The sequence below is a fragment of the Rousettus aegyptiacus genome, unplaced genomic scaffold (genome assembly GCF_014176215.1).
Source record: "Rousettus aegyptiacus isolate mRouAeg1 unplaced genomic scaffold, mRouAeg1.p scaffold_m13_p_10, whole genome shotgun sequence".
NCBI lineage: Eukaryota > Metazoa > Chordata > Mammalia > Chiroptera > Pteropodidae > Rousettus > Rousettus aegyptiacus.
The window spans coordinates 86937452-86956119 of NW_023416285.1; the positions used below are offsets into that span (position 1 = coordinate 86937452).

The following is an 18668-nucleotide window of genomic DNA, read 5'->3' on the forward strand; positions in this document are numbered from 1 at the left end:
CATGAGAGCCATCTGTATGCAGCACGCAACGTCTCAATTACCCAGAAATGTCCCCTATTTTTTTTTTTAATGTTTACAAACCTAATGAAGATGATGACTGGATCTATGACTTAAAATTAGTAATTATGTTACTACAAAAAAAATTAAGTTTATTTAAATAACCAGACTATGAAATCAATTCTCACTTTAGTGGTCAACATTCCAGGGTTTAGTAAGTTGAAAGGAGTATTTTTTACAGACTGAGGGTCTTTATGTTTTATTTTGGCTAATGCCAATGTAATTCTTCATTGGAAAGTGGAAAGATGTAACATTTTCTTATTTATTCATTTTAGGCAGAGTACAAGAAAGGACAAGGAGTGATGGATAAAGAGCCTGCTGTAATTGGAAGACCAGATTTTGAACATGCAGTGGAAGCTTCTAAACTTTCTAGTCAAGTAAGACTCTAGCGATGATTCTATAATGATTTTATTCAGAGATTTTGTTCCTCTTAACACAGAAAAGTATTTCATTTTAGATGATATCATTAATCGCAAGATTATACAAAGATATGTTTCTGAAACCATTTCAGATAGGATTACAATAATTATAAATTCCAGCAAGGGAAAAAATAAGTCTAATTTAAGTATAAAACAGAGTTTTCTTTTCTCTTGGCTCAAATCCTAACCTTTTCTGATGAGTCTAGCTATATTGTCATATTTCCCAGGATTTCTATTACTTAGCAATAGTTATACCAGATAATAAGATTTCTGTCTGTCTGTCTACATGTACACACACACACAGATACACATACATGCAAATTTTAATTTAGTAAAAAAATACTAATTTTCTTCTTTTTTAAATGCTTTAATCATGAGCTAGAAAAGTGATGAGAATAAATAAGCTTTGAAATGTTATTGAAGAACATAAAACAAGACTTGAAAAACTATAAAGACATGCTGTATTTTTGGTTGAAGTTCTCAACAGATAAAAATTTCAGTTCTCCCCAAATTAATATATAAATGTCATGCAATTTCGATTAGATTCCAACAGGGTTTTTTTTTTTCTTTTTAAAGTATGGATAAAATGATCTTAGCATTTGAATGGAAAGGAAATGCCTGAGAATAGCCTTTAAAAGTATGAAAATGAAGATCAGTAAAGGGGAACTTAAATTATGAGTTACCATAACATAATATAAAACCACTGGAATTAAATCAATATGGGATTGGTATAGTAAAAGATAAAATAATCAGTAGGATGGAATAGGGAGTCCTGAAATAGATTCCAGTATGAATAAGAATTTAATATATGATGAAAGTGTTGGTTCAAGTCAGTGGGAAAAAGTCTGATTAGTTAATAAATGGTGCTGACATAACTGGTCATCTATCAGGGTAAAAATAAAATTGGACCTGAATCTTAAACCATATAAAAAATGAATTCCAGATGGATTAAATATGTGAATGTAAATAATAAAATCATTTAAAAACCTAAAAAAGAAAATCCAGGAGACTATATATACCAAATAGGAACAACAGAACTGTTTTTAAATGAGAACAGAGATTCAGAAGCTATGAAAGAATAGTTAGGTATGCTTGACTGTGTGAAAATGTAAACTCTTTCAATAGAAAAAGATAACATTTGCCAAGTCAATAATGATATCAAACCGTAAGTTTCATACATTTACAGTGTTTTCAGCTTTGAAATATTCATTCTCAAGTTGCAAATGTCTTAATTCAGAAAGGAAAAAATGTAAATGAGAAAAACTAAAAATCTAACTGAAAAAAATAAAATGCTATCTGAACAAATAAATATTCTCTTGGGAGTCTCAATACTCGATATTTTTAAAATGTCGGTTCTTCCAAAATTAATTTTTAGAAGCTCATGCAATTCCTGTTAGGATCCAAACAGGCTTTTAAAATGTACAAATAAAATTAAGTGATTTAACTAAATTAAATAAGTTAGACTTTAAAAGGAGAAGGGAGTGTCTGAGAATAGCTCTTTATTTCATTATTTATTTATTTATTTAATATTTTTTATGGTGGCATTGGTTAACGAATTCCAGTAAGTTTCAGCTATACACCTTAACAGCAAGGCATATATATATTTACACTGTGCATTCACCTCGCATAGTTAGATTTCTTTCTGAGAATAGCTCTTTAACATAGAAAAAGATCAGTGGTCTTCAAAGGAGGTGAACAGACAGTTCACAGAAGAGCAAATATAAAAAACTAGTAAACATGGAAAAAGATGCTCAAATTTATTTGTAGAAAAAGAAATGCCAAAAAAGTAAAAACGAACTATTATTTATACCTATCCCTTTCTGTGAGTGTGGAGAAGGGCATCGGCGACGGTGGAGTAGTTAGAAAGGTTTGTGTAGGAGGTAGATTTGAGCTAAGTTGGACTTAAAGGGAGAGAAAGCTCTGCTCAGAGAAAGATCCCAAAGATTAGGACCATGCATGACAGAGGAGAGAGGTCCGACAGTAGGGGCAGATGACCTAGCAAAGAGATGCGGGTCATAAACACACGTGGGAAACTGGGAGGAGTTAAGATGCTGTGTGATAATAAATGGGTCAGTGTTATCTTCATTTGGACTATAGGCCACATTTAGAGAGCAGTTTAGGAGTAATGTATTCTGTAAAAGAAAAAGGGAAGTGATTTTGGAATGTAATAATGGAGCTTTTTAGAGTCAAATTCAGAAAAGGAGCCATCAGTACTGTTTCTGACCATTTTCTCTCAAGTAGCCTCTACTTTCAGGTAAGAAACGCATTAGCACAGATTTAGAAGCATTGTGAAGAAAGGACTATTCAAGGAGGGTTAATATGGCAACACTGCAGGAAAGGCTGGCCTCCCAAGAGGCGAAAAACCCAGAGGCCGGCTGATAATGTTCCTGTGATATCCACACCTAGAGGAACTAAAAGCCGAAAGGACTTGCTGGCCACGGGGGTGAAAACGAGGCAGAGAGAAGGAATGAATGAGAGACGCCCGAATAGATTGTTTTACTTTGTTTTGTCTCACAATAATAGTTTTACAGTTTATAAGACACTTTCACTTATAAAACAACTTTGAGACTCAGGAAGCGGCTGATGGGCTAAGAAATCGAGGACTCATCTGGGTGACATTCTTATCAAGGGACAAAAAGGGCCGCGACTCCAGGCTTTTCTCATTTCCAGTAACGCCTGTCAGAGAGCCGGGGTATATTGCCACATACTTGGCAACCGTTCTGGCATCGCTTTAAGATTTCCGGCATAACTATCTGACCTCTTACGATTTCAGCCCTTTCTGGGGGCAAAGATTGACTCCCTCAATTGTATAGGAGATGCAGAAGACTCTAGAAAAGCATTATGGTTTGGTGGAGTAGTGAAGAAAATGGGCTCTAGAATCAGACTGTTTGAGTTAAACTCCTGGTTCTGCTAATTGAATGACTTTGGACAAATGGCTTATTTTTGCCATATGCTCTGTCCTATTGCCATATGGCAATACCAACTTTTTAGGGTTGTGAGGGTTAAATGAGTCACTGTGAGTAAAACCCACTGAAAACGCTGGCCCATAGAGACACTACATACTTTCATAGGAATAGTTTTACAGTAGGTATTCAGAATAGCACTCCACTCTGCATTTTGACACGAATTCACATGCAGAATGAAGCAGGAAGAACAACACTGGCTCTTAGAGGCCGGTCTTAAGTTCCCTCCTTTATAATCTTATTTCAAAGTCCTTAGAAAAAGTTTTGGTATTTGAGCTTTTATATTCATGTTTCAAATTCAGTCACCAAAAATCTTACCATTTGATCTCTACATGGGTTTTTAGGCAGATAAAAAAAAAAAATCATTAGCCACCAAATGATCAGATACTTAAGCAAATTGTAATTTGCAAGTCATACCCATCCTTTTTCCTTTTTCATGATATTCTTATTGAGCTTATAGAATATAAACTCTTCAGAAAAAAGGGAAACTGGGAAGATGAATATGTAGGAGTTCTGGAGTGAACTCAGGATGCTCCATTTGCCTTTCTTTTTAGGTGTATTCACTAGAACGAGGGCCGATTGTCTAGTTCTCATTTTCATTGACAGCTTTGAAGATCATGTACGCTCTTGCTCTTACACTAATGGCAGGTCGTGAATACAGGATCCCTCAAAGGCAAGCAAATACATAAGGGGGAAATGATTTAGGAAAGCAATAAGCAGAGAAAGTGGGGAAAGGAAGGAAAGAGCATCATAGCGCCAGAAGGATGTGAGAGAGAAGGCAGTGATGAGGCCAGCGCGCACGGCAGGGACTAAGACCTGCCTGATGCAAAGATGAGAACGAGCAAGCAAGTGGGCAGACGAATTCTCCCATTTTACCTGTAAAGTGAGCTCTGTGGGACTGAACCCAGAAAAAGGTAATGGAAACACATCCAAACACTTCCTATATGTGATAGCTTTGCTTCCATAGTTATAAAGTTGCCTTTTTTTAAAACATAGGGAGACACTTAAAATTGTGGTCAAATAATTAAAAGGAAATCAGTAAAATAAATAAATAAATAAAAATAAATCTCACATGCTAGCAGAAAAAGAGTTGTGTGTTTACAAGTATCTCAGCTGTACGTGTAGTCACTGTTGGAGTCATCATCTTAAAAAATTCTAAGAGCAATTAATTTGTTAACATATTCATATATCATCTTGATTTGTTACTTGGGATTTATCTACATGATGAATGAAATTCTTCAGTTTCATAATATCAAGACAAAATTTTGTATTTATAATAATTATAATTTGTTCTAAAATCACATTTGCCATGTTGATAAGAATAGGCTTTAAGCCTAAAAATTACATTTTAGATTGCTGCTAAAATTTAATAAGAATTTTTTTTTTTAACATAAAGGGTATTAATTGGTTTGGGGAATGTCTCACTCTCGATAAGCACTGTGTCTGCCGGCCTTCTTACACCCAAGTGTTGGCTTAAATGTCATGCCCTTGACCTGACAACTGTAACACTCTCTCCGTTCTTTTTCTTTATAGTTCTTAACACAGTTTTTAAGAGTCATATATATGTATATGTGTGTTTTAAATAACCACTTCACTTACCACATAATGGGTTCCGTGGGGACAGGGTTTATATACATTTAATTCACCATTACAGAATGGCAGATTAATCTTTCAATAAATATATATATATATAGACCAATTAAACAAATTTCTCTAGATCATCCACACTTGGTGCAAAGTCGGTAAGATATTGTTTTACTGTGAAAATGAAGGCAGAGATAAAACTATTCTCACTTTTATGACGAGTTCTACATGAAAATCTGTTTATACTCTTGCTCCACAGCGTTTAGTTCAGATCTAGCCAAAATTGGAAGAAATTGATGCCTACAGATATGTGGCATTATGTTATTTGTTTACTTTCATTTTCACTGATCACTAAGGCACGCGTAAAATTTTCCATTTCCTTCCTAACATTTGTTTCTGTGGCTATGATGAAAAGCTTTTGTTCAGGGTCTGCTTTTCTCTACCTTTTTTGGCTCTTTGTGAGTCTGAGACATTGGCGCTGTCGTGAAGCCTGGCACCACTCATGGTGAACACTGTGAACCCCTTGCTTTAGGGGTCCAGCTTCAGACCATTGGAACACCACCTTGTCCAGATGCAGTTCGGAGGAACTAGTTTAACTTATATTATTGTAGTTCAACAGTTCCAGTGTTTTCTCCAAAAACACTGGGCCTCTCAAAGTCCTGCTAAGTCTGTTAAGATTCTTTTTAAAACTTTCAGGAGTTCGATCTTCTACATCTATCTGATTATTTTTTTAAAAAAGTTGGCAGATAGACATCAAGATTATTATATATGAGATTCATAATGTAAATGAAATCAGTCATAGATATAAGTAGCTTTTTGTTTTTTCCCCAAAATAATTGAGTTAGGTATAAGAGGTAACATTGTGTCTTAAGATCACATAGCCAAGCCACCCAACACCTATCTTTCTTAAATGGCTTTACAACTGGAAGGGAGATCTTTTATTCCTTGGTTATCAGTTATCATCATAAGAAAGCATTGCCTTGGCCCCTTAAGCAATGTGAGTGTACACGGGGAGATAGACACTCGGATGTGGGAACTGTGGGCTGAAAATAAGATCGAATGTTGGGTGTATATATGTAGTTTGTGAGTGACTCAGTCAGGAGGTGAACAGTGGGAACCATTTAAGCCATTTGGCTATTTTCTTATGTGCAAACCTTTCAGAAGCAGGTATGGGACAGTTGGGTGTCAGTGTCTGATAAATGTATATATATTTTTAATATAATGCGGTTATTTTACTTAGCGGTTAATAAGAGAAATTCTTGGGATTTTCTTCCATAGGCACTTTCAAATCAAATCATGCAGAATACTGCAGGTCAGAATAAATTTCACAACACTTTGCTTATTATTTCATTCATTAAAAGGATATGAATGACAGGTATATTTTAAATAATTAATCTCACACTACAGAAATAACCTGGAAAGGTTAGACAGCATTTTAAAATTCAAATTTTAAGGTATATAGCCCAATGCAAAACACTGGTAGAAATCTTCAAAAATAAAATTCTCATTAAGATCTATTAGAAAGCTATTTTAACACAAAACACTTATGTGTTCATTTATTTAACAACTTTTTGATGTAGTGACAAATCTTTCTTTACAAATGAATCTTCGGTTTGGAGTTTTGTGTTATTTTTCTTGCAAGCTATACTCACACTGCATTGTCTATGATTTGCATTTTGAAAGACATTTTGTTAAAGATATGTTGTTATTGTATCCAAGTTCTAGTACCTTCTAGATTATTTGTATCCCCTGTCCCTGACTCTTCTGGTTGTCTTGACTACCCTTAAATTGACAATAGTTTTTTAGGGAATCGTCCTCCTGAAATCTTTCATAGAAATAACGTAGGTCTTGTAGAAATAATAACTGATTTTTTACAGTAAATTTACTAGTGTTTGACATACTAAATTAAATGTTATAATGATAATAAATACGACTAGCATAAACAGGATTAGGGACAAACTCAGTTGACTCTTAGCAAGCATACAATGTACCTAATGGCATCAGAAGTGCTGGAGCTAACTTGTAACAAAACCACTCTTAAGTATGAGCGCGATTCAATCAAATTTGCTTTTGCAAGAGATTATTGACTCTAGACTTGACAGAGTGTGTCTGGGTCATGTCAGTATTCCCAGCCTCAGGGAGGAACTCATGCTACCTCGTAGTAGGAAGTCAGCACAGGCTCAATGTTGAATGAACAGAGGAAGGAAAGAATCATTACAACGTGGATTGATTATTGCTATTTCAGGAATATTCCTTTACCCAGGAAGGGCAAGTGCCAGATGTAATGACGGATGGGAATTTGTCAGGTTAATTTCCAGGTAATACCCGCTGAGTGTCCCAGGCGCCATTGTGCAAGGGCCGTACAATGAGTTCTCTTTGTGTAAGGATCTTATATTTGCCTTTTAGCTAGTGTGTACCTGAGACAGTCATGGTGCCCCGGCTTGGAGAATGCGAATGGCTGAAAGAAAGCTTGATGCGAGCCCAAATTACATAGCGGGATTGGTCAGTGAGCTAAACAGCTACCAGCTGGGAGGGTGTTCAGGGGCCCGCGCTTTCAGACAGAATGTTTTACCCAGTAAGTGCAGAGTGTTTGTGAGTCTGGCTGAGTCAAGAGTGCCATTCAAGTGGAGGTCAGTTAAGAGAGTCCACTTATTGAGCGAATACCCTGTAGACATGAAAAACCTAGAGAGAGGCAAAAGCACTGATTAAAATATCGCGACAAGTACCCAAGCAGAAGGGTGTAGAGAGTGTGTTTAGGGGTCAACCAGGTAGGGAGAACCTTTGCTTTGGTGCCAGAGACAGTGGAAAATAGTGAATGAAATCTAAATGTATTCCATTGATGATTTCAAGACAGAAAAGAACTCTTAAAAGTCAGAGTTTTTCTTGTTTTTGAGAGGCCTTACCAATTAATTAGAATAAAGGAGTTTTTGTCTGAATTTATGAAGCAATGCGAATGTCAGAAAGTTATTATGAGCAGGAGGAACCATGACAGAAAATATTTCCTGAAAGCCATGTTGAAATATTTTCCAACTGTGTTCCCACTAAGGTTGGTCACTCGCTTTCTCCCATACATTCTAGATACAGGCCCCAGAGGGAGACCATCCCGCAATCTACACGTGATTAAACTGGCCATCCCTAATTTACTTTGTAATAAAAACCTCTTCAAGGAACAGCCTTAAGTTGTATGACTAAAGGTGCAATATGACAATGTTGTAAGAAACCAAAATATTGTAAATATTATATAGTGTAAAAATATTATAAGAGAACAAAACAGCTTACTTTTGGTTTAAATGTCTGTGAATCCTTTCCTGGTTACAGGAATCAAAGTGAATGTGAGATCTGAGTAGGCAATTTTTGTTTGGAAAAGGACTTACACCTATATTCCAGTTAATTATAATAATATGCATTCCCATATTTCTCTATCCATGGAGAAAAATACAGTTCTGCAGGATAACTTGATAATGGTTTCTCTAGTGGCTCTCAGGCTACTTAAGAAAAGAGAAAAATAATTTAGAGTGAATATTAGAAATAGTTTTGCTGCTGAATACAAACATAGAGTAAAAGCAGAGGAATAAAAAATGACATTAATTAGACCCAGGACATTTCAGAAAACATAGTTCTTGGAAATGAATTTTTGAACAAATGGGAAATGATAAGAAAAACCGCTACAAACCATGTCCTATATTTGGAATCATTCCCTCAGGAAAATTCATATTCAAGTTCTGGGGCTTAGCATCCCTTTTCTAAGTATGGTAAGTAAGACTTAATTCATTTATGGTCTAAATTTCTAATTGATCGCAGATTATAAGAATGCAGAAATGAAAAGTGACATTTAAAAATCCTGAGAATTTAGTGCATAATTCTTGTTAATAGGATTTGAGTTCATGCCTAATTGCATTTATGATCAATGTTCAAGCAGAGGTTTTTTTAAAAAAAAAATAAGAAATTTATGCCTAATTAAGCTTTATATGGAAGAAAGTATCAGGAATTTAAACTTTGCTATCATTCATTTTTAAGGTAGGTTTTATCTGATCTAATGAAAAATCAAATATTATTTTGAAAGCTTAAAAACAAATGTGCTATTTAATTTATCCTGTTTTTTTTTTCTTTTATGGCAGATTAAATACAAAGAAAAATTTGATAATGAAATGAAGGATAAGAAACATCATTACAATCCCCTTGAAAGTGTTTCTTTTCGGCAAAGTCAGATTGCCACTGAACTGGCCAGTGATGTAAGTTACTTTGTGTCTCGTGACTTGTAATTCATAGAAATTATTTTTGATATTTTTTGATTCTTGTTTTCTCTGAATTGATTGTTTTGGAACCAGTGATACTTAAAGAGAATCATGTAATTTCCAAGCAATTTTAGTTGAAAACATTGAAGCATATTTTCCTGAAGCTTTGAGAAAAATGTATCATTGTAATTTGCTATTAATGTTACTGATTACTACTACTTAGTTGATAAGTAGGAATTGTATTGCTAATAAAACTATTATATCTAATTGAGAGTAGAAATAGATTACAGAGTTTTGCAGAAAGATCGTGTATAGTATGATAAATTAGTGGTTATGACGGCAGTTAACTCGTAATTGTGCCCATGAAATAGCACTTATTGTAAAGTGCTACCTGGTACATGGTAGCTTATCGTAAAGAAATTTTCAGAAGTTGTAATGGCTTACAATTTCATTCTTATTTATCATGTAAATGCTGTGAACTATTCACAAGATTTGTTTTCATTTTTTAAAAAAATAATCAAGTTTCAATTAACAGGAAAAATGCCTTAAACTTTCATTGAAATTAGACAGAATATCAAAACAGAAACATGGAGGAAAATCGATCACTTTGCTGTAGCTGCAGGTTGTATAGAGAACCTTTTCAAGGGTTAAGATGAATTACTGTAGCACTGCTGCTTAGTTAGATCGTTTAAACCTTTCAACTCCCGTCAGATCCTTGGGACGTAGTAGATCTTATTTTCATTAATGTTTATAGAAAGTACATTAACCAACTTTTGTTTGTTACCAGCAACTGAGATGGGTGTTTCTGTCCTTTAGGACCACTGGGAATATCAGAATGACTTTTCTTTTTTGTTTTTGTGTGTGGGAAAAACGTAAAGTAAATTGAGTTGGAATACACTTAAAGGAACCTAGACCACAGTGCCTACTCCCTCCTTAATATTATATCTTCGTCTTTCTGTGCTCAGTTTCCTCATCTGTAAAATAAAGATGCTTAAAGTTCCTACCTTCTAGGGGTGTGGAAATTAAATCATCAAGTATTTAGGAAAGTATTTGGCATCAGCAAGTATTCAATATATTTTATATTATTAATATTTAATTATTATGATTACCGATATATTTCCAAAGCAGTTGGTAAAAAAAAAGAAAAGACTATATGTCAATATCATGAATAAGCCTTAAAATTGCCACAAAGCATAATTGAAATATGGCAGTAATTTCTAAAGAATAAAGTGGAAATTTCTTTTAGATTTTCAAAGCAGAATTTCTGTTAAAATTACTTGATTCTGTTTAATCACCCTTTCTGAATATGTAAACAATCCAAAAAGTATCAAAATATTTCCAGATCCCTAGAACGAACTTTTTTTTTTACTCATTCAGTAGTAAATGAGCACCATCTAGTGGCTACTTGCAAATTCATCTGTCAATTTCTGACTGACTAGTACTTTGTAACGTGTTAAACATGATACTGGCAATAATGCAAAAGTGTAATATTTTCTTCTCCTAGATCGTATTTTGTTCCATGTTATTTTCATAGGTGAAGTACAAGAAAGACATTCAGTACATCCATGATCCGGTTTCAGATCTCCCAACTTTGTTTTTAGACCATGCTTTGAAAGTCAGCAAAATGCTCAGCGGTGTAAGTGGGTTGTTTGATGGCAGCTGTAGATGTCCCCTGGTTCCCTGGAGCCGATGTGCCCGCAGTGCTCATCATGAGCGCACCTGCTTCCTTGGGTGTGCCTGGGCATTGCTGCTCCTTGAATAACTAACTCACTGAGAAGTAGTAATCGGCTTGCTTACATCCCACCAACGCTGTTGCCTTACAAAGTTTTTTGTTTTTTCCCCCAACTCTTTAGTATCTCTTGAAGGCAAACTTTCTCGTTGAACAACTACACTTCAAAGTGTTTGGACAAGTGTTCTTCCTGTCTTTTTTCTTCCCTTTTCTTCTGTCCGTATTCGATTGAAGCCACTTAAAAGTCAGACTCTTAAGTCAGACACCTTTTTATTTTATGCAGGCCAGAGTATCTGGTACTTACTAAGCCTCAGTAACATAAAAAAAAAAAAAGTCTTAGTCTAATTTGTATTTTCTCTTTAAATAAATTCTAAAGATGTTTCTGTTGAGACAGTGCTTTTCGTTTTGTGAAGATTCCTGTTTTGCTTTGGTTTTTGTTTGTTTGTTTGTTTGTTTGTTTTGTTTTGTTTTGTTTTCCCCAGTGCAGCCAGGAGGGGAGGGTGATTTCTTCATCTCCTGATGAAAATATCTGGGTACCCTCCCAAGTGGTCATTCCATCAAACTCGGCTTCTGCATACTGTTTCAGACACTTAGGGATGTCACCGACTCTCATAACTGATGACCCGGCTCACCTGAGCCTCCCATTTCCTACATCTCAGGATGCCCCATGGTGATGAGCAACCATAACCTGACCTCATGTATTTCTTTGCCTATTTTAATAATTACTCGCTTGCTCACTCAAAATTATCCATATTTTTTGACTACCTGCTTTGGGCCAGGTACAGATCAGATGAGAAAATGTGCTGGGCAAGGGATGTGGAAAAGTACAAAGAGCTGTCTTCAGGAGATGTGCCCTTAGTCAGGGATTTAAAAACAAACAAACAAACAAACAAACCTGTAGGTAAAACCTGGTTCCCAAACTATTATATAATGAGTCATAGCTTCGACGTGTACCCTGGTCTTTGATGTATTGAAACTTCAGTTTATAATGTCATAATCCTCGTTGCTCCACCACCACCACCGCTGTCATCCTTCTTGCAAAGCATTATGCATATAAGTAATTCATACTCATAGAGATTTTCTTAATTAATCAATGTTTTAAATCACCGGACCTTGCAGGAAAAACCGATCATCATTCTGTCCAATCCGTTGAGCAGAGAATGGAAGTTAGAGAACTGTCAGGCCCAGAGGCAGACAGTCCCCGGGTGCGTCGTTCACGTTGTCCCGCAGTTCCGGAGCTCACCCTGCAGCTCCACGCGCACCCCTCTCTCCCCTGCGTGGCTCAGTTTCAGCTCCGTGTTTGCCTCCATGACTCATAGGTGTGCTTCTAACATCCATGTGTATTCGTTCTCCGAGCTGCTTTCTCCACATTCAATCGTAGGCATCCGGTTTTGATCCTTGCGCTGGCTGGCATTTTGCCTTTGAGTATCATTCTTCATCCACACTTGGGTTAACTTTCTGTAGGACGTGAGAGTTCACATGTAAATAATACAATAAAAATATCATGGTGGGAATTAAAAAATTCGGTAGGTGGAAGAATTCATGCCACTCAAAGGCAATATTTGTTTTCAAGAATATTGACCTTTGTTTTATAATAATGGTGAAAAAATTATAGTTTAATATAGATTATTTCTAGCATCTCTTCAACAGAGGAAACTCACCAAAGTCTCCTATATTACCTTTATTTCATATACCATTTATAAAGTTTAAATCTTTGTTCCAGTGGTACTTTCGCCTATATTATAAACATTTTGCCCCATAGAAAGATTGTGACTTAATGATTCCTTTGTGGAAGAGAAAGTTTGAGATTCAATAAATGTGTTACTCTGAGGTATTAAAGTTTCATGATACTACATTGGCTCAAACTGATTATATATTAGCATTGTTTTCTGTTAAATTTTAATGTAATGAGAATTGGAATTTTGTTGATTTATAAAGGCAATTTAATTTTATTAAAACATTGACTGAAAGAATGCTTAATAAAAAGACATTCAGCCCAAATTAGTTGTCAGTTTGTTATAAATGGCTGTTTTTAAAGACTTCTAAATCTCTTTGGTATAAATCATAATTTTTTTATAGAGAAATTACTGCTTATGAGTTTGTACAGCCATACTAATTAAATTTTTGAGGGAACATTTTCACCTGGAAAATAGAGCTCTACTAGCTTTCAGTTTCTTTTATAACTTTTCATAAATTTAAAAAATATATATACATATATTTGTGTTACTGTCAGTAACTCCCACTAGGAGGCAGCAGAGACTATTCTATAAGGAACAGCAAGTATTAAAAATTCTTTTGCAGATCTTAGTTCGAATAGGTTTTGTTTATCTTATTTTAACTTTTTTAAAAATAAGAGTTTCTGAAACTCTCTGTAACTAAAATAGATCATTGCCTTCGGGACAGTATTTATTGAACTTTTCTTAGTGTATATCCAAACATAATATCCTAGGCTTTATTAGTTCTGGATTTTAACTCCGTACGGCATATGTTTTAGCTTGTTACATTTAGTTCATAATATTTTATAAGCATACATTATAAATTATATATATTATAAAATAACTTCTAATCAAATGATAAAATCTCTAAGTATTTTGAGATGATGATGATGATGATGATGATGATGATTTAATTAGCAGAAGAGCCAAAATTCAGAACTTGTTCTTTTAGTCGAACTGTGCTATGTGAATATTTTCATAAGCTTCCTGGGGCTTTTTCTCTCTCACTTTATTGTAGTTAGAGTTTTGGGGGACACACCTTAGTGTCCTAATTGCCTGAAGGCACCTCTGGGACCAGGGCTGTATCCCATTGGAACAGCCTTTCTCATGTGTACCCTTCACCCCTCCCATCCCTGACCCTGGGCCTTCTTCCTGGTTCACGCCCAGACGGCTGGAGAATCTGCTAAGACCCGAGGTCAATTTTGTGATGGGCAGATCTTTTCTGCTCCCTTTCGATTGCTGCTTCCCTCTCCCTCACTGTCCACAAAATTGCCCTTGTCACTGAAATCCTCATTGCCTAATGAGCAACCAACTTCAGCCTAAGTCTCTGTAGCGTTGAGTCTTGAGAGTGAGTTACCATTTACCTCTAAAAGTCTTCCTCAAATAGGGCAGAGTAGGTGTCCCATCTCTAATGATAGAAATTATGAAGCAATTTCTGTATTACTGGGGCTTCTGTGAGTGCTACAGTTGCCAAATTTGGTTTGGCATCCTTACCATTCTGGTCTCTTCCAGATCCCTGCCCACCTCCCCCTTTTTTTTTGGTCTGTATGTCTAAGCAGTTGTCTTTATCCAATTTCTTACCTTAAAAATTCAACCAACTGTACCCAAATTCCTCGATTCTCTTCTGGGCGCCTCTTACCTTCTCCTTTGAGGAAAATGAGTCGAACCATTTCTCACTTTTCTCTCACCACCGATCTTCCTCCTGGCTGAGCTCTCGCATATGGCTTTTTCGTCCTTCTGCCTCTAGCCTTGCTTTCCTCTGTTCGTCTCTCGAAGAGGCAGGTCCACGCATTCCTGGTTTAGGACAAGGGAAGGGCGGATGGCTTCTGTTTTGCCCACCTGCCTGTTCACTCGAGTCCCTGTCACTGGCTTTTCCGCTGCCACTCCCCCATGCCATGACTTTGACCTTGTGTTTACAGCTAGTTGTCCTCTGCTTCTCACGAGACTGTGTCGTATGCTGTTCCCACTGACCACTGAAAGCTGGTCTGGGTGGTGCTGTCGGTTTATCTCAGTGTCTGGAAATAACTGCGGATGGGGACTCCGTAGCCGCTTCACAGCTCTCGTTGGCTTGCGTTTTTCAGTTTCTTAGTTGCCCTCATCAGCCTCTTTTATTCTGAATTTCTCTTTGTGTTCTCTGTTTTAGCGAGAGTATAGAAAGCTTTTTGAGGAAAATAAAGGAATGTATCATTTCGATGCGGACGCTGCAGAACACCTGCACCACAAAGACAATGCCAAACTCCAGAGCCAGGTACGCGCCGGGCCTGCCTGGACCCGCTCAGGTGCAGCTGCTGAAAGACGCATGCGTCCACCCGAGAACGCGAACGGCGCTGCCCAAAAGCTCAAACGCTGTTTCTTCTGGATGTATTGAGTTGGTGAAGCATGAACCGTATTTCAATGTCAAGGCATTTTATAACATAACAGTAACTTCACACAATTCAGAACTTCAAATATGTGAATTAATTAAATGATCAGATGTCATGATGATTTCAATTTTTAGAGTGTACTGATTTGTGTACATTTGTAGTATACGTTTTTAGCTGTGGAATTAGTTTTCAAGGCACAAAGCGTATTAAATTCTCCATTCAATTATAAGTGTTACTGAAACAGGAAAATTATCTCACCAGTGTATGCTGCATTACGAAATTCTATTTACGCCCTTGCACACTTTAAAGTTGATATCAATAATTTTTTTTATTCTGAGTTACAATAGTTGCAAAAGATGTCATGCCAGCATCTATTAAATTTTATATCACTCTTTTAAATACACCTCGTGAAATATGCATTCCTTAATGATTTGATACCCACCCTCATTTATTTAAAAATACACAAACCAGCTTGTCTTTAAGGTTTGGAAATGTATGTTTTTTTTCTCTTTGCATTCTTATTTTTACTTCATTTTTCCCATAAAAATTTATTCTAATATAGTATGTTTTTATACTTATGTTTTTATACTTTGCATTGGTTACGTATTATCCTTCTTTGAAATAAAAATATGCCTACAAGATATGGAAGCAACAGATGATTGGGTAAAGAAATTATGGTTCATATATACAATGGACTATTAGCCATTAAAAAAATGAAATCCTACCATTTACAATGACATGGATGGACCTATAGGTTATTATGCTAAGTGAAATTAGTCAGACAGAGAAAGATAAATACCACATGATTTCACTTACATGTAGAATCAAAGGAACAAAAAGAACAAACTAATCAAAAACAGACTCACAAATATAGTGGACAATTTGGTGACAGACAGAGGGGAGGGAGAATGGGGGGCTGGGAGAATGGGGCGAAGGGTTAAAGAAGTACAAATTAGTAGTTGGTAGATGGTCACGGGGATGGGGAGCATGGCAGAGGGAATGCAGTCAGCATGAATATGATGGCGAGGTGGAGGGCCAGGGGAGGGAGGCAGCAATCAGGGGAATCATTTTATGAACAGTATAGATGTCTAACCAATGTACTGTATACTTAAAACGAATTTAAATAAATAAATTTATTTAAAAAATTATGCTTACAAATACAAATTTTAAAATGTGTTATATTTTCTGCCACTATGAAGTTCTAAGTATAAAAAAAAATTCTTTTGGATTTTATTATCATTAAAATCATTATTATTATACAATTTAAGAAGCAATTTTAAAAATAATTATTAAATATAAGACCATTAATAAAAATATACTCCTTAATGAAATGAATCATGGTCAAAACTTCAATGTATTGAATTTAAAAAGGTATGTTGCTAAAAAGTTAACTCTGACAGTTTACATATAGTTTTAGATTTTGTTATCAGTATATAGAAAATATTGATCATTTTCTAAACTGAAGTAAGAAAAGGACTGGTCGTAATGGAAATAAAGAATTCATAATACGACATTATTAAATAATGTGTAGTGAAGCCGAAAGAAATCACATAAAAGTTCTACATGTTTTACTCAATGTCTGTGGAAAAATTTAGCAGTGTCAGAGAACATTGTCCTCCCTTTGAAAGATAGAGAATCACATCTATGTTTTCCCTCTTGTTCTTGACTTACTGATGTACATTCCAAGGTTTAACAAGGAGCTCTCTCTGTCTCTCTGTCTCTCTCTGTCTCTCTCTCTGTCCCTCTACATGTATATCATATGTGTACATATATATAACCCCATAGGTACAATATAAATCTATATATGTCAGCTATTTAAATACTTTAATCAAGTTCTAGAACTACATTTTTTAGTAACTTTAAATTATTTTATCCCTTAAAAAACTATGTATCTGTAGCCTGCATACTTTGTCTGTATGTCATTTGCCACAGAGAACCCAGAGATCAACCTAAATGTGATTTTAGAAAATAGGATGATTAATTTTGGATATATTTCTTTTACATTGCTCTATTTGTATAAAGGTTCATGAGCTTTATGTGCTTTTTATACTGTTTTCAATGAAGGTTAAGTACAAAGAAAAATACGAGAAAAATAAGGGGAAATCGATGCTTGAATTTGTTGAGACACCATCATATCAAGCTTCAAAGGAGGCTCAGAAGATGCAGAGTGAGGTGAGTCCGTTTGGCTTGTCAGTCATTTAATGCATATTTGGTCTTTTATCATTTGAGAGGAACGAGGAAAGTGGTCCAGAATGTTTAGTGGGTTTAGAGAACCCTGCATGGGAAGGCTCTGGGAATCTGCATTCTAGACCCAGGCACCTTATCTGGGCCATTGAGATCCTCTGGTCCTCAGTTTTTCCCATTTAGTAGATGTGGGTATCAGGCCAGTTGAGCCCGTAAAGTCCCTCTCACATTCTGTGATTATAAAAGTGACACTTTGGGGTTGTGTTCATGTAAAATTTATGATGAATAGAAAAAAAAAAAGAATAGAAAATGAAGAACTGGTTGCCTTATTTACTTTTTTTCCAATGACAATAAAACTAACATTTATTAAATACTCCATGCTGAGTAGGTACTCTATATTTGTCAGCTCATTTAATCTCTCAAGGTAACGATGCTAGGTGGACATTATCCTTAGACTGGTCTTACCTAAAATTAGGTATCCAGCAAATGTCAATGTTTTAGGACCTGGTCAAAGTCATGACTGATTCTCTTCTCTGTTAGCTTATTTAATTGATTCCCTCCCACCACCCTACCAATAAACAGTGACATGGAAGTTTTAAAATGTCACGAGAAGAAGGGATCAATTAAGAATTTTTTTCTACTTATCCGCTTTTTTTCTCTACTTAAGATAATGCAAAGTCATATCCCTGTACTCCCCATACTGGTTTTACTCTGTCCCAGTGAGATATTTTTATGTTCTGGGTTTTTTTTTTTTTTCCTTTTTTCGTACTTTATTTGGGGTCCAGACACCAGATGTCTGCAGTCAACATCTGAATTCTTTGGGTACAACCAAGTTATTATTTCAAAGAGACAGAAATAGTGGTCAGCGGTATCAGTCGATTGTAACTCCAGTGCTTCACTCCAGATGTGCTCAGTGGGAAAGATCTTTTCTGTTCTCTAATAACAACAGCAAAACAAGGAGAAACAATAACTTCTGGACAATAAAACTCTCGTAGGAATTTTGTAAACATTGTGCTGTTTGTTGAGATGCTATAATTCATCTTCACAGGGAAAGGGTGTTCAGACATTACTGTGGCTTCTTGAATAGTCTCGGTTGCTTAATTTCTTCTTCAAGCAAGAGAAGAGAAGATAATTACTTATGTTTTTCATGTCTTTTATCATCTTAATAAACCCTGCCCCCCCAAACATGTGGATATTTTCTTCTTAAAGGATCAGGGGGCAAAGTAGACTAAATTGTCTTTATTTACATGAAATAGTCAGTTGACTTTTTTTCTTTTTGGCAATGGGCCCTCACATGAGAAAAGATTCCTCAAGTACAAATTTCACTGCACAGATGGCAGGGACTTTAAAGGTGCCCTGGACACTGAAAAAAGTGCCATGCATTCCATGTACCATCTTTTCTTGTGCAGATCTCGAAAT

The 18668-nt window shown here is 35.7% G+C and overlaps 1 protein-coding gene across 4 annotated transcripts in view; it reads left to right on the plus strand.

Annotated features, from left to right (window-relative positions):
• Positions 1-18668, plus strand: part of LOC107499789 (nebulette) — a 101185-nt gene that overhangs the window by 22363 nt on the left and 60154 nt on the right. For 2 of the 4 annotated variants that reach the window (XM_016124290.2, XM_016124325.2), the window contains exons 7-11: positions 333-434; positions 9142-9255; positions 10793-10894; positions 14846-14950; positions 17130-17237. In XM_016124290.2, the coding sequence (XP_015979776.2) occupies positions 333-434; positions 9142-9255; positions 10793-10894; positions 14846-14950; positions 17130-17237 (531 nt within the window). The remainder of the gene's footprint in view (positions 1-332; positions 435-9141; positions 9256-10792; positions 10895-14845; positions 14951-17129; positions 17238-18668) is intronic. The other 2 variants (XM_016124314.2, XM_016124331.2) reach the window with 1 other exon arrangement.